The sequence below is a fragment of the Melanerpes formicivorus genome, unplaced genomic scaffold (genome assembly GCF_026170545.1).
Source record: "Melanerpes formicivorus ecotype bairdi unplaced genomic scaffold, bMelFor1.0.p_v2 SCAF_7, whole genome shotgun sequence".
Taxonomy (NCBI): Eukaryota; Metazoa; Chordata; class Aves; order Piciformes; family Picidae; genus Melanerpes; species Melanerpes formicivorus.
In genome coordinates this window covers 12,782,554-12,798,633 of record NW_027142359.1, presented here as the reverse complement: position 1 = coordinate 12,798,633, position 16,080 = coordinate 12,782,554, and the positions used below count along the sequence as shown (strand labels likewise).

At 40.6% G+C, this 16,080-nt stretch overlaps 1 protein-coding gene across 1 annotated transcript in view; it reads right to left on the bottom strand.

Annotated features, from left to right (window-relative positions):
• Nucleotides 1-16,080, bottom strand: part of ST6GALNAC5 (ST6 N-acetylgalactosaminide alpha-2,6-sialyltransferase 5) — a 78,760-nt gene that overhangs the window by 14,577 nt on the left and 48,103 nt on the right. Inside the window, exon 3 of the mRNA XM_068141061.1 lies at nt 7-416. Within this exon, the coding sequence (XP_067997162.1) occupies nt 7-416 (410 nt within the window). The remainder of the gene's footprint in view (nt 1-6; nt 417-16,080) is intronic.

Genomic DNA, 16,080 nt, shown 5'->3' with positions numbered 1-16,080 from the left:
TCTCACCTGTCTTTCCCAGTTTCCCGTTTAAAAAGATCATCAAATTGAAGCATCTTGTGGCGGGAAATCATATACGCTTTTAATTGAGGCAGTATCTGATTCATCAGCTGCAGATTATTATACACCAAGCCTTTACCATCTCTCCTCATGTAGCTGCTGGGACCCCAGAAGATGAACACGGCCCCATGGCTCATATTTAAGAGTTCGTTGCGGTTTCGCAAGATCCTCTGAATGCTGGAGTGTGCGATGACTCGAAGGCTTGTTCTGTTTCCAACATCTCTGCCATAACCTCGAGTAGGTGCATCATTCATTCGTATTACACACTCTGTCTCGTCAATTCTGTCACCTTGTTTACTTCCCAGCAGGTGTCCAGAGCTGGTTACCAATGCACAACTCTTGCAGTGCATTTTTAAAGGCTGCAAAGACACATATGCTTCAAAATTAGCTGCAGACAGCTCCCCATTTGCTATGTGATAACTGTATTTTACAAGGACATCACGTGTTTTATAGCAAAATTTTCAGAGGGCTTTATGTAAATCTCTCCCAGCAGTCTTCTCAAATATCTGGGGACACATTATCATGTTTTGTAGATGGAGAAAATGCAGCACAGGTGTGCAAGCCCTTAAAGTTCCTCAGTGGAGTTAAGTCCACTGTTTAAACTCTCCCTTCCACTGCTGCTTCATATACAGTAGTCATAGCAGCTTCTGTGCTTAGGAGTGCACATTTACCATCTACATGGAGATATTCAAGGTGAGGCTTGACAAGGCCCTGGGCAGCCTGGTGTAGTTGGGGATGTCCCTGATGACTGCAGGGAGGTTGGACGACCTGACCTTTGGAGGTCCCTTGTGGCCTGGACCCTTCTTTGATTCTACTTGCTATAAATGAGCTATAATTGGATTGTGTTTTTTTAATTCTTCCTCTTCCATTTCCACCCCCACTCTTCCCCCCACTGAAAAAAAAACAATCGTAGCTCCTCATAAACAAAGTTGTGAATAGCTTTTCAACATTGTGGTCAGGACATTTTGTTAAGGGAAGAGTTCTACCTTTGTCCCGTCTTTCCACACAATTTCCAAGTTGATGTCATAACCACTGTAGTGCTCTTGTACCTCCTTTGTGGTTCAATAGTCAGAGATGGTCATTAACGTCTACATGTACTTTACATGACAGTGAGTTAGTGCACTGAACTTTTTCTAGCTTGTCAGGTCATGTTTAAAAGTTACACTGTGAAATGGAACAGGAGGTTCAGCAAGTGGCTGTCTTGATGGAATCAGGAGAGTAAAATAAACTTTCATGAAAATGAAAGTGCATGATAAATCATATTACATTGCTGAAGTCTGCCACCAGCACACAGATTAGTAAGTATCTGCTGTTCAACATGGGAAATAAAAAGGAGTAAAGGGTTAACAATATTCCTGAAGTCCTACTTTCTAACAAGAATGCAGTAAACTGAGAGGTAAAGGCCATCTGAAGACATGCCTTAGTGACTCTCCATGAAACAGTATCTTGAAGCATTTAAAACCTGTCACATCAGATTATAAATATGTATCTTATTGTTTCTTTTCAGACAAAAAGGCAAACAGACTGAACTCTGGTGGCTCCGGGGGGTCTGAGGTTCCTAGGAAAGATCATTTTGGTTCATGATCGTTTTAATCTATATCTTTAGACCATCAGAATTTTCATCATTCATTTCCATTCACTTATTTCATAGTTCATTTCATCTTTTATTTCTTTAGTTTCATAAAGAATGCCATTCCAATATCTTCCTGGTGAGCAACTTGTTTAATTTCAGAGGCTCCAAATAAGACACACCATGCTGAGAGCAATTGTCTCCTGCACTGTGACACTGGCCTGATCCTGTAGCATACTGAGCAGGTGACAGTATTTGTTGGCTCTGATGAGCACTAGCAACCTAACCCCAGCTCTGGCACCTTGAGCTCAAACTCTGTGGCTCCCCTTGGCAGTTTGTTGTTCACGCCATTACAAACACAGCTAGCATATGTCTCAGGTATAACCTGGTGGGTTTACTGGCATTTAGAGGTTATAGCTGCATATAATTACACTTAGTATCAGCCACAAGGATATAGAAATCAAATTACTAAATCAGTGTGCAGTGAGGCACAGTTTAAAATGCTAAAACTGAAAAGAAGACATAATCTGGTTTTGAGATAATCTCAATCCTCTGCTTTAAAATACTTTGGTCCCTAGTATTTGAGGGGAGTGTTTTACTTAAGTAACTTGTATTTAATTCTGAAGGTAAAGTGGCTGCCACTTGAGCTTTCTTTTTTTTCTTTCTCTATGAGAAAAGCTCATGAATGATGAAGTGCTTTTTGATTAAAGAAAAAAAACCTCAACTATACAATTTGTGTAATGATACAAGCAGTAAGCTTTCTATCTCCATCTTCCCCAAACAACAAAGTCCCTTTTCTTTCACATAGATGGATTGTAATGCAGAGCTAACAATATGGGTAGAAATGTTCATGCCTTCATGAGCCAAGGTTCCTAATGCAGTATTTACATTCATTTTCCTTTAAGCTTTCATCTGCCACTTTGATGAATTACCTAGCAAAAGGCTCTAAGGTGAACTAGCTGCTCCACCATCATGCTTGGGAAAGCAAGATGAAGTGCTAATGAGGTTAAAGGAAATGTAGTCAGCACCAATGTTAACTCACATGGGTTTCAGTATCCACATAGCAAGACATTTTCACCTAAACAATCTCTGCTGGTTTCTGGCCTACTGAGCTACAACTTGTTTCTTTTAAAAGTCTTCCAGAGGACCCATCAATTATTAGGAAACAAGAGCGGTCATCAGTGGAGCTGTGGAAACTTGTGGATGTGGGGTAAGGGATGGGATGATGTCAACATTTGATGATAGACATTAGCACCCCCAAAACATCTGTCCCAGATCTTGTTTGAAAACTGTTCCTTCCGGGAAAAAAAAGTCTGTAACATTCAGGTATTGCCTAGCTGCTCCTTGCATGATTCATGGGGGCTCAGCCACATAGCTGCTCTGGGCAAGTCATTTTCACTCACCTCACCCAGATGCTTTCAGCTGAAGTCTACAAAACTCAAACCTAAAAATCATTAGAGGAATTCACAGCCAACAGCCACGACATTCTCATACCAGCTGTTTATAATGCTTTGACAATGTTGAAAGCAAGGGTGAAAAAAGCTATTGGCTGTAATGTCATTTTACTGGGAGGCAGTGGTTGCACCAGAAATGTCATCTACTTAAGCAATAATAATGGAAGCACAAGGCAGTTCTTTGGGATTGATGACCAGCTGGGAAAAGTTGATGGCCTGAGAATAACCAGGGGCCATTAACCCAGAAGAACATTAACTGCACAGAAAGCATTTTGTTACAGTAATTATTACAGTGGTATTGGGGGGGAGACCAAAAAAAAAAAAAGAAGACAGAAAAAAGGCAAAAAAGCAAACCATAGAAACCTAAACCCATGACATAGGGACTTACATTTTAGGTAGGTGATACAACCCTTACTTCATCAGCCTTGTTTCAAAATGCCCAGACAGGGTCAGAGGGAGGTTGAATTTTATGGCATCTGTATTAATTATTTTGAAATGTAAGATATTGTGGGTGTAAAACCTGCTGACCTTTAACTGTACCCATTGTCTACAAGCAGCCATGGTTTCATGTGTACCTAAGCTACGTGCACAGCACCTTGCATAACATGGCAGAGCATGTGGCTACATCTACAACATAAGTCAGTCATATGAATACTTAGGGCACTTAGTGAACAAGCCGAGTATAGCCAAGTAAGTTGTCCTAATTATTTCTCAGTTCCAGTCACCTAAACACCCATATGGGGAGGGGGAGAATAGAGGTTACATGGCAGCAAGCTCACAGTGCTAGAACCCCAGAAGATGGCAAAAACAAATGGTGCTTTTCTGGATAAATGGGAACGAAGGAGCAGGTGAACCTTGCCTAGGTTAAGATACACCTCTCACTATAGTGACAGCACCTCAGTGGCTGTAACAGGAGTGCAGCCTTGCACTGCTAAAAGTGTGGCCAGAAAGCTGTCCGGCAGAAACGGACCTGGGGATACTAATTGACAAGCAACTGAATACAAGCAAGCAGTGTGCCCAGGTGGCCAAGAAAGCCAATGGCATCCTGGCTTGGATTAGAAATGCTATGTCCAGCAGGAGTAGGGAGGTGATTGTCCTCTTGTACTTGGTTCTGGCCACACCTTGAGTATTGTGTTCAGCTTTGGGCACCTCAACACAAGAGATGTGGAAGTGCTAGAACCAGTGGAGAGGAGGGCAGCAAACCTGGTGAAGGGCCTGGAGAATAAATCTTATGAAGAGTGACTGAAGGAGCTGGGGCTGTTTACTTTGAAAGAGAGGAGGTTGAGGGGAGCCTCATTACTCTCTACAATTACCTGAAAGGACGTTGGTGCTAGTCTTTTCTCACAGGTAATAAGAAACAGAAGAAGAGGGAATGGCCTCAAGCTGCAACAGGGTAGGTTTAGACTGGATATTAGGAAATTTTTTTTCACAGAAAAAGTGATCAGGCATTGGAATGTGCTGCCCAGGGAGGTGGTTGAGTCACCAACCCTGGATGTGTCTAAATGTGGATTGGATGTGGTGCTTGGGGATATGGTATAGGGGTGAACTTTTTAGAGTAGGGTTATCGCTTGGACTTGGTGATCCTGAGGGTCTTTTCCAATCTGAATGTTTCTGTGATTTCTGTATCATGGGCCAAAGTGACTCCTGGTAACTTTCACTCACATCACACTGAATTACAGCTTAATACTAACTAACAGACAAACAGAAACAAAAAAACAATGCTGCAGTTACTTCTGTACTTTCTAATTTGAGGCAATCTGCTCTGTTATTGACTTAAAAATCTATTTTGTCCAAAGACAGAAAAATGTTCTTTTCAGACACGTTATTGCTTGAATTAAAAAAAAAAAGAAAAAAAAAAGGAAAAATGTTATTTCTGATTTAAAATAAGTTACTCTCAGATGTAATGATTTAGTGATGAAGTTAAATTATTTTTCTTTTTTTTTTTTTCCTTTTTTAAACTGGCTTATAGAAGTCTTTGGATTTTAAAGACAAGATTTAAAAAACACAATTCCCTCAAGCAACACTGGAAAATGCATACTGAGTACTTAATGACCTATTTTCAAGACTCCTGGGTTCAGCTCACACCCTTATCAGTAGCATAAAAGTTTCCCTTCTATAAATGATGACCCATCCGACAACAAAGCCATGAAACCAAACAAAAAACCCAACCAACCAAGAAAACTAACCAACCAACCAAGAAAACTAACCCCCCAAAAAAACCCAGTTCAGCGGAAGACAACCAACTGCCAGCTCATGAACAGCAGCATTCCTTGTAGGCATTTCTGGAAATATTACAGATTACTTCAAAGTGTATTGTGAGCAATCAAGAACTGTTAAATGATAGCCAAATTCCTTTTGGATGAATGACCTTTAACAAAGCAAAGCATTTGAGACTGAAAGTGAAAATACAAATAAAGCTCTTGACAGCTATGTTTTCCTCTTGCATTGCAACACCTCTACGGCATTTTGTTAGCCATCATGCTTGTCGTCTGTCTGAACTGGAATGAAAAGCTATAAGGTTTCTTCACTCTGTATTAACTACCTGAACCTTATTACTGAACCAACAACCCCCTCTGCAAGAGCTTCCAAACTGACTGCTAAAATAAAAGCAGTGGCAGAAATAAGAAGACTGATGTACAGGAAAGCAAAACAGTTCCTGTTTTCAACTGAATTAATTCAGTACAGGGCTATATTAATGGTTGAAAAACCACACATAAACACTGCAAGAGACATTCCTAATGGTTCAGGAGCATGCGAGCTTATTGCAGGGCACTCTGGCTTTCTTTTTTTGTTATAAAGCAAATCATTCTACTGGTAGGAGGTTCATGTCTCCCCTATCTTACTGCCCGTTGTACTTAGCACAACAGCTAGCTTGTGGCACCCACTGTATGTTACCTCCTATTTGCTTTTTATGTTTCGTGCCTTGTGCACAGAACTTAACCAGCATTTCATACATGCTGTTAATGAACCCTGTGTTCACCCCATGTTGAATGTAATTTATTACTTACGGCTTGTTCCTGTTTGCTGGGTCATCAGCCACTGCCAACAATACCGAGTAATTAATGCATTTCCAGTAGTACAGGATTTTGTCCTGGCAGCTTTAGTTCCAACCTTTTACTTCCTTGTAGCTTTGAGCAGTTTTGAGGTTTCTCACAAGCTGCTGGCTCAGGACCACTGCTCCAACTAGAGATTAGCCACTCCTTCCCAGTTCTCCTCTCCCAAAGGCTGTCACAATGGGCACCCCAACCTCTGCAGGAGCTCCAGGCATTCCCAGCCCACTGGTGGCATATCACAAATGACTGCTCCAGCTCTCATAATCCCATCACTCAGCACTGCTCCAGGTATAAAGTTTCTCTTACCATCATGTCCGTCCCTCGTGAACAAGCTGTACATATTGTTTCTATTACTGTGCTTCCTTCCTTCAAATCTCCTTAGTATCTACTTTAAAGTAGAAGAGAAACCCTGAAACTTCACATTTGTGAAGTGACTTCTCTAAGTCAATGCAACAAGCTGTGGGACTCAAGCTTAGTGAAGTACAGCTGTTCTCCTCAGAAGTGATTTCCACAGTGCAAGAACTCTGGGAGATATGATCCTGTGATAATAATGCAAGTTCACTGCTAATTTTCGCTCTGTAATACATTGATGTCAGGACAGTACTTTCATAGTAATATGAAAAGAACCAAAAATGGAAAAAAAACCAAACACCACCCATACAAGCACAAGGAGTTTGCTTGATATTTTTCCAAGTCCTGTCTACCTGAAACACTATGAAATGAGTCTCTGAACAACAAAAATCACTCAGATGCCTGCTGGGATATTTTTGGTAACATTTCTGTGTGTAAAAAGCTGGACCTCCCCGCCTCAGACTGAAACACTGATGTGTGTAGAGAGTTTTGAACTTCAAACAAGCTCAGTTTGCTGTGGTATGTGCCCCTTTTCAAGTGTCTGCAAGCTTTGATTTTGTGGTGCCAAGTTTTGACTTAATAGATGGTTTTGTTTTGACCATGACATTTCCACACACATGTTCAGATAAGGAGTGTAGTTTAATTTCTATAGTCAGGTCAGACCTTCAAGTTTCATGAATTTTCATGCCTTAACCCTTATGCTGGCAAAGGAAATACATTCAAAACTTTTGTTGAACTAGACTTTCGGAATGTTGCGGAATCTGCCCTGAAAATAAACTGCATAATCCACTGAACTAAAAGCACCATTTGCCTTCAAAACTGTATCCCAGTGACCGATATCACACAAGTAAACAGAAAGGGTTAGGAAATACCACTTGGCCAACATTGTCAATCCTTATGCAAATCCAAACTACAAGGATTTGCAGCAAAACTTTGCAATTCAAAAAAGGTCTGGCAAGTCTGTTCATAAAGATAAATGCATGCCTGTTTAAAAAGATAAAAGATAAAACAAATGAATTTCTTCTCTTTGTTTCTTGGGCTGTGGAGCTGGAATATGCAAATGTTATGTATTAGCATCTTCATTTCCCATTGATTCTTTGGAGTTATTATATAGCTGGACTCTGCCATCAGATATTTGATAAACAGAAACAGTAAATAGCCTAACTTCAGCAAATTCATTCCTCACACTAGTGAACAGACCACTGTAGGTTTTATTCCTCCAAGGAATATTTTTGCTTTCCATGGTTCAATACTGATTGCATCTGCAAAACCTGTAGTAAAAATATAGTAATTTTGTTTTCTAAAGGTCCTCAGACATAGCTAATTCAATTTCAAAACATGAGGCTATATTATGAAAAGAAAAACAGAAAAACAAATGCACTCCATAAAGCTTTCACCGGGATAATTTTCTTAGAAAAAGTACAGTTAAGCACATTAGTCAGTGAAGAGTCTTCTGCTTGTGTGAAGTGTTTTCCGGCACATTAACTCTTTTTCAGGGACTGCCTGCTAGTCAAAGCTTCCATTAGATTAATTAAAATATGGCTCCTCTCACTGGAAAGAACAGACATGAGTTTGGTTACAGGATATTGACCACCTATAGAAACGGAGCCCTTTCTTGTTACATAAAATACAAGCAGAAGCAGCACAGGAGACTGAACAAGAAGATAAAACTTCTAGTACAGGGAGCACATTTCTTATTTGGAAGCATGATTACTAGGTGCTGATGTTTTCCCCTAAGCCACCTGAAGTGAATATAAGGTGCAACCTTGCAAATTGTCAGCACATATAAAGCAAAGATTTAGCGTAGCTTCCATCCGGCATCCTATAAATGTGTCCCATGAGGAAGATTAGTATCAATCATAGGCTTATTGGAGAGGGAGATAGGATACAATGATAACCTGAAGCTATCAACTAGAGTAATGGTCTAAGAAGAAAAAGCAATCAGAGAAAGAAAAGACTATCTTCAATGAAAGACAGAACTGGAAAATTGGGCAGGAATGTATCATGTTGATGAACATGAGCTGCTATACAAGAGAGAGAATCATATGAACAATATACAGGCTCTAAAGAAATGGTTATTGCCTAATGTTTATCTTAAAAGGAGTGCAAATAGACATCCATATTACATCAAACTGTTTTACTTTAGTTCTGCGGCTTAAGTACTTGCACTAAAATGCAATAAAGCCACAAGTGTGGTGTCTTAACTATGCAAATTGTTATCACCCTGTCAGAAAAATGGGAATTATTTCAATGGTTTATAGAAAAGGTATTGGACAGTTTGGATTTTTTGCTTCAGAAAGTTTTCACATCAGGTTCTCTCCTGTGTTTTGGCAACTCTTTCCGGTTTAAATGCTTCATAAAAGTATGCCCTCAGCTGCTCTCAGTGCACCTGTCATGGCTGTGCAGGATTTTGTTATTTTTTTTTTAGATTTAAATTTTATAGGGTCACTTTTTAGATATAATCCAGGTTTAAAGCTAAGCATCAGTGATCCTAAAGTCTGTCCCTCAGTTTTCAAATTCAAGGACTTGCTTCTTTCTGTGACACTATCTGGCACATCCAAATGCATCTAAACTCTCACTATGGCTATTATTGCTACAAGGTAAAAATGTGATAGCAATTACAAGGACACAGGCAAGCCATTCCAATGGCATCCAGTTTTAACACAACTCCAACACAGCACAGAGTCCCCAGAACAGGCCAAATGAAATTTAAGACCAAATATCTAATTAGAAAGTTACTGACCCCACAGAGAATTTTCTCTGAAATGTATTTTGCCTTCTATTTCTCTTATCTTTTTGAAGACTGAAACAAAAAATAAAGACTCCTCATTCCCTTGAAAAATCTTTGTTCAGAAATAATTCAGAGGTCTTTATTTCAAAGGAATGACAAAAATGCTCATCCTTATGGTGTCCTCTAAGGCCTTTTGAATTTTATGTGGCTAGCTCTACATAATTTTCATCAGCTTATTTTATAGTAACCCACACTGCTCTCTATGCTGTCCATCTGAGTTAACAGCACACGAGACATTAGAGAATTAAAGCAGATTATTTTTCTCCCCCAGGATATACAGCATCTGAGTGCAAAATGTTTTCCTGAGGATGTATCAGGTTCAACAATACAGAAAGCTGTACCACCTCTGCAGCAGGATATGGATGCAGGTAGCCTCCATAGTCATGAGCATATCAACACTGAGGGAAGACTCTGGCAACAGGCACTGGTAGCAAAAATGGGCAATAGCTACAGGATGCAGAAAGTTACCGGGAATTTCTCCCATGCACTCACATAGAGAAGAAAAAGAGAGTGTGTGTTGGACTAAAACCACAAAAACATCTCAATGACAGATGTTTAAAGTTCTGTACCTATATCTGCAACTATATATTGCTATAATTTCAACTGGTTTTGGACTGCAACTAAATCTGAAAAATAATCCTTTGAGTTCAGGTTAGCCCTTTTGAGTTTTGAGGTTCTAAACATGTCTCTCCCATTGTTTACTATTACCACATTCCCAATCAGGAGACAAAAATAAACAAACAAACATGTTTATTCAATCAGGATGTCTGTATTAAGTCTATTTGTCAGTGTGCAGATTAAGATGAAATTAAACACTTGGTGGATGCAAACATTTAGCACTGAAATGCATCTCTGTCTGCCAACATGGCATTGCTTCTCCAAAGTGATGCTCTTCATTTCATACAAGAACATCAAAACTATCTTCTGAATATTTAGGGGTAAACAAGCTCTCATGAAAAGGATGAGGTGGACTGGAATCTCTGGGGGAACCTGAGGAAAAGGCTGTCTGGAGAGAAAGGAATCTCTCTTTTGGAGGAAGGTACCCTGAGCTGCAAGGCAAAATGAGAAGAGGGAGTCCTTGAAAAACTGAGCTAGGAAAGAGCTGATAAGAAGTCAGTTAATTACAGAGAGAGAGGGTGACTGACCTTGCAAGAATAGAGTGAAGTCTATGTATGTATTTCACTGGCATTTATAACTGTGCCATCTCTTGTGGCTGTGGCACATAAATGCTTTCATTTACGTTTCACCACCAACTGATTGGAGGGAAGTATGATTCCCAGATGCTTGCCTACACTCTTCAGTAATATTCCTTGCTTAAAGTTGGAGCTTATCTATAACTGGGGAAATGATGTAACTTTAAATCCACAGCTACCCGATGTATTTTGTCAAAGAATTTGAAGTGTAGAAGGGCATGCATGCCACAGGGAGGAGGCAAGAGGTAGATTCAAGAACAGATACCACAGAAATCATGAAACAATGGAATCATTGCTTAGTGAGGAGCAGCACAGATGGAACCTTCCTGCAAAGAGGTGAAATGCAGAGTAGCAGAGTCCCTGGGGACTTATGGGTGCTTTATACCCTTTATCTGCTTTTTATTTTACATTACTAGTCCTGAATTACACTCCTTGGATGTGATGAGTGTGTCACTTGAAGTGCATTTTACCTGGTAGCGACATTATATAATTCCTTCTTGCTCACTTCTTCCTGGGTGGAAGAAGGAAGTATATTTCACTGGATCACACCTGGGGTCCATTTCACAGTAGGAACAGGAGCTGAAGAGAAGTAAAAACAAGGTGGCAGGGGTTGGGGGAAGATAGACGGATAGCATTGCTTTGTTTAGTGGCACTGGATGTGCATAAAATTCAGCCCAAAATGCTACCGTAAAATGTGTAACGCTGTTGGTGGTCACAGAAGAATAAAGAGGGGAAGAGGGCAGCATGACCAAGTGCTAGGCTGCAGAGGTTTTTCAAAGTATCTCTTAATCTTCCAGTGTTTCAAATCACCATTACCGAACACCTGGACATCCAACTGATACCTGTCAGCAGGAAATTCTGCATTCTGTAAGCAGAGTTTGATTGCAGCCTGATTGCAGCCCAGGATTTTTGTTTCATGTGAGTGAACATCTTTTCTTCAGAGTAATAGGAATATTCTAAAGCATTTTTTCTGCACTGGACATGTATGTCATGTTTCCAGCTTTACTGCCCCAAATAGTGCCCACTCCCTAAACAGCGTTTTTGACAAACCTAGACCTCTCTAGAGCCAGAATTTCAACTCTCAGGTGAGATGGCAGGGTATTTCCTTCTTGTAGGGGAGAAACACTGAAGCACCAATTATTTTTGGTATGGAAATTTTCTGGTAAAGAATATTCTAAAAGGAAGGCCAGCTATTCATCAGGTGTAACTGCTTCACTCCACTGAACAAAAAAGTGATCAGGTGGTTCATCTAGTCTCTACTGCATAGCCTTTAGGTTGCCCTCAGGGGATGCTTCAATCTGCAGAACAGGACAAGAGACTGCCTGCAGCTGCCCAAACCCTACTGCCCACTGGCAGGGCAAGGCGGTACCAGCAGCCTTATTGCTGCCCACATGTGGTAGTTCCCTGGAGCTGCCTGATGTTTCACTCTTAGCACAGCCTCAGAGCCCATCAGCTGCATCCACCTTACTGCATGCGTCCTGTGCAGGTTTAACGGCTGACCCCTGCAGCCTGCAGCATCCCCAGCAGGCTCTGTGCAGTGTCCCTGCACCTGTGCTGTCCTCTCTGATTCCCCACCACACCCACACAAGGCCACCTACAGCCACAGTTGCTTTCATGCTAATCTCACAGGGTTGGCATCCTGTGACAAATGCCTGCATCAGACAGGGTGGAGCAGAAGGAACACAGTATGGCAGAGGTAAAAAACTGTGACAATCTTCCAGGAGATGGCATGAGAGCATAGTCCTGAGTCAATGGGTCTGGCTGCAGGCACAGTGAGACCACAAGTGCCCAAACTCCTGGCAAGGGAGAGCCCTTGAGGACAGCTGGCACCCTGACACCCAAACCCCAATGTGACTAGAGTGAGAACGTCACCCTGAGCATGCCAGCATCTGCACTATGTCAGGCCTGCTTATTTCCCAGACTTGCGCATCTGAGGAGAAAACAAGACATCCTCCCAGGAGAACAAATTGCTCCTGGTAGCACATTTCAGCTGGGAGGAGCCTCCATTCTGGAAATCCACATTTGAAGAAACAAGCAGCCAAACTCCACTCCATGTGTCAGCATTAATTACAGTGGGAGTGCGGTTCAAATCTCTCCCTTTATAACATGTGCTCTGCTTCCCAAAATACAAAAAGAAACAGCAACAGTGCAGGATTTCTACCTCTCAAAAATAATCAGAGTACAGCTTTGCTATTATAATTAAACAGAAATTAATTACATTTTATATAAGGGGACAGGTTCTGAAGGCTTAGTTGGTTTCCTTTTTAATTATGGTGTAACACTGTGAACACAGCAAAAATCGTTTTAACATGCTAAAATGTGCTGGGGGTTTTGTTTGCTTTAACAGACTGCAAAGGATGCTACATTTGCATTTAATTTTATAAAAAGTTATTAAAATAGGGGATTTTGGTTCAATATGTATTTGTTTAGCATGTGGATGATTTCACATCAGAAATTATTTTTTTCAATCAACAGACATCTGGAAAAGCAAAATAAAAAGAACAGATCAATGTATTTTCAAAAGAAAGCTGGTTAATGACAAAACATTTGATCCTGTCAGAACTAAACTAGTTTTAAATATTCACCATTTCCAAAGGAATCAATCCCTATCCTCAAAGCTACATAGTATATTATCTTTTTGACAGGAACAAAATAGCACAGCCCCCAAAACTGGAATGCATAAACCCCCCTCATGCCAACAATGAACTACCCTCTAGCCAACAGTGTGATACGTAGGAACAACTCCTGTGGGTAGATGGCATCATTCCTTCCAGCTCTGTTTCTAGAGGCACGGCTGGCTGTGTGAACGTGGGGTGGGTTTGCTGAACCAGACAGTCCATTTAGGAAAAAGCAATTCTAATTTCCAGTGCCTGAGCAGCTTTTATAGAGAAATCAGGCAAAGACTCTGGCAGATGCAGAAAAAAAGAAGTGCAGCATCTAGTTCACTTGAAATTCAAATGAGGAAACAACAAGCAAGTTGGTTTTTGTGCTTTCAGAGTTAGGCAGCAGCTAAGCAAAAATCTTTTTAGACTGCAATTTTCCATTTGGGGTTAGGAGCAGAGTTAGTTAAGTCCTGCGAAGCTGTTCATGGGATCTCACTCTGTGTTCCTCTATTATACAGAAGTCCTAGGGAACATCTTCATAGCCACATGCCTGATTCATCACTCTTTGGAAGGCTACAATAAATCTGTCATGGACGCCTACTAATTGCTAGTAAATCACCAAAGTTGGAAGTGTCACAAGCATATCCAAAAAGAGTAAAAGTGAAGAACTGAACATTCAGAGAGCTCTGGGATGAAATTCTGTCACTTTACAGATGAACCTGTAATCTATGTGAAAATAAATGATGTATAATGATTACTAAATTTGAAATCAAATCTTCACATGGGGACAATTCAATAAGGTTAAGTGATTACAGGACTATGCAGCAGCATCAATTATGGAGCCAGAAATAGTCTCATGTCCCTCAGAGGCTACAAAAACTCTGCATCGCTTTATTCACCAACATCAGAGGACATTCACTTTCATCAAATAGTCTGTGGGTCCTCGTTTGGAAGAGGAGAAGAAAGAAAAAATGGAAGGCACAAGCCCAAAAATGACTGGCAATGATCCTAACTTATCATCTGAACCACCATTTGCTCTGCCAATTGATGGGAAATGAAGTGTGATCAAGTCTAGTCCATTGTACATCATTCCCGTTGACTGACCCGCCAAATCCTTGATTGACTAATTAGTTACAATATCAGTATCTGCCATTTTGCACAATGCTCACACGAAAAAGCCCTAAAGTTTCTATAAAACGGACAACTGCCACTTAATCTGTAACTTCACATTTTCTTGCACATGTATGACTAAGGCTTGATACTGTCAAAATATGGAATAGAAACACAACAGTACAGAAGAAGTAGTAAAATCCAGAAGCATGAAATCTAGGGGTCAGTGCAACCCTTGAAGTAACACAACATACAATTTAATCTTACAGATGGATAATAATCCGTATCAGAAAGGATTAAATCCGTGCTGCTCATTTACAATAGTTCACTTTAAGTTGCAACCTGTCTATTTTCCATTCCCAGTATCAGAGGAAACAGTGCTTGGTGGTGACTGACAGCAACGTGAACATTTTAATAGCATCTACTGTTTAAGAGCATGATCACTACCCTGTGATTCTTAATCTACTTTTGATGCAGCAGAGCTCTGCAGACTAGGCAATCTGCTGTTAGGGCACATGAAAAGGTGGGGGGTTTCTTTACTCCTGTCACCCAGTCCCACACTAGGTGCATAACAAGCTGTTTCAATGCCATAAATCAGACTAGGCGAGGCACTGCCTGACATTATGCTTTACATTACAGTCTCAAGTCTGAGCTGCTAGCAAGCAGGGTCACTACATTTACTTTTCTATCTCAGACACAAATGGTCTTAAGTGCAAATACAAATCAAGTTATTCAGTGCAAAAACAACCTGTGACTTGTAAACTGGGCCCTGTGTAAGTACCTTGGCATTTCACTGTTTAGTGGTTCCGAAGTATCCAGACGCCATGGCAATGCCTAAATACACCACTTCACTGCAGACCATTCTGCTGCGGTGTTGGCTACACTCACCACCTTTCCCCTAATTTTTATATCTATTCTTCTCTTATCTGCCAATTCAGATCAAAAGCAGGAAGGGAAATGTACAGACTGAAAATGCAAATGCATCATCTACCATACAGGGAAGTGCTAGCAGCTCACAAGGCAGAAGAAACAGAGAAACCATGTGAAAAGAAAAAATCCTACTCCACATCATGGATGACAAATTTCTTCCCACACTACGTTGTAATAAATCCTAGCCTTTGCTAACACAGGAATAGGAAAGCTGCTTCCCAGAGCTAATAAAGTCATGTCTTACTTAGTGCTCACTTTAGTACACATAAATGGAAGACATTTTGGGTTTGCCAGGTAGTGACACCTCAGATAATCCAAAGATTCATCTTTCCTTCTGGGCTGGCAGCAGGGTAAAAGCATAATGCTGTAGCTTGGTATCCAGAAAAAGACCTCTTTGGGACGTTACACCAACTCTATCCTATTTTTCAACTGAGGGAAAAAATACTACACCAGCAGAATCCTAGCACTTGCTGGCTGATGGTTTGTTTCAATCCCTGTGCACAACAGGTGTGTGCAATACCTAAGACAGGCTCCAGTACACTTCTATTGCTGCTGCTGTAGTGCAGTAGTTTGCATAACACTTTGAAGTTAACATTTCTTAAGAGAGAAAATCTGCATTACAGAGGCAGCACTTCTATCACAAACAAACTATATATTTTTGTGTAACTCTCTACAGGATTTTCAAATTAGGGAAGTGACACAAGCTGGACCAATGGACATGATGAATTGCTTCAACACTATTTTCCTACTATTTGCCCAAACATACTTAGCTGTAGATATAAAGTCTCTTTCAGGCAATTTAAAAGTTAATTCAATATTTTTAAATTATTTCTCCCCCCCCCCCCCCATTAACACTTCAACAGCTAGAGGAAGCAATGCTCTTCACACAAAGAACAGGGGCCTAGAAGCAAAGAAACAATCCCATGTTCCTTAGGAGCAACATAATGCAAGCCATATTTCCTCCTGAG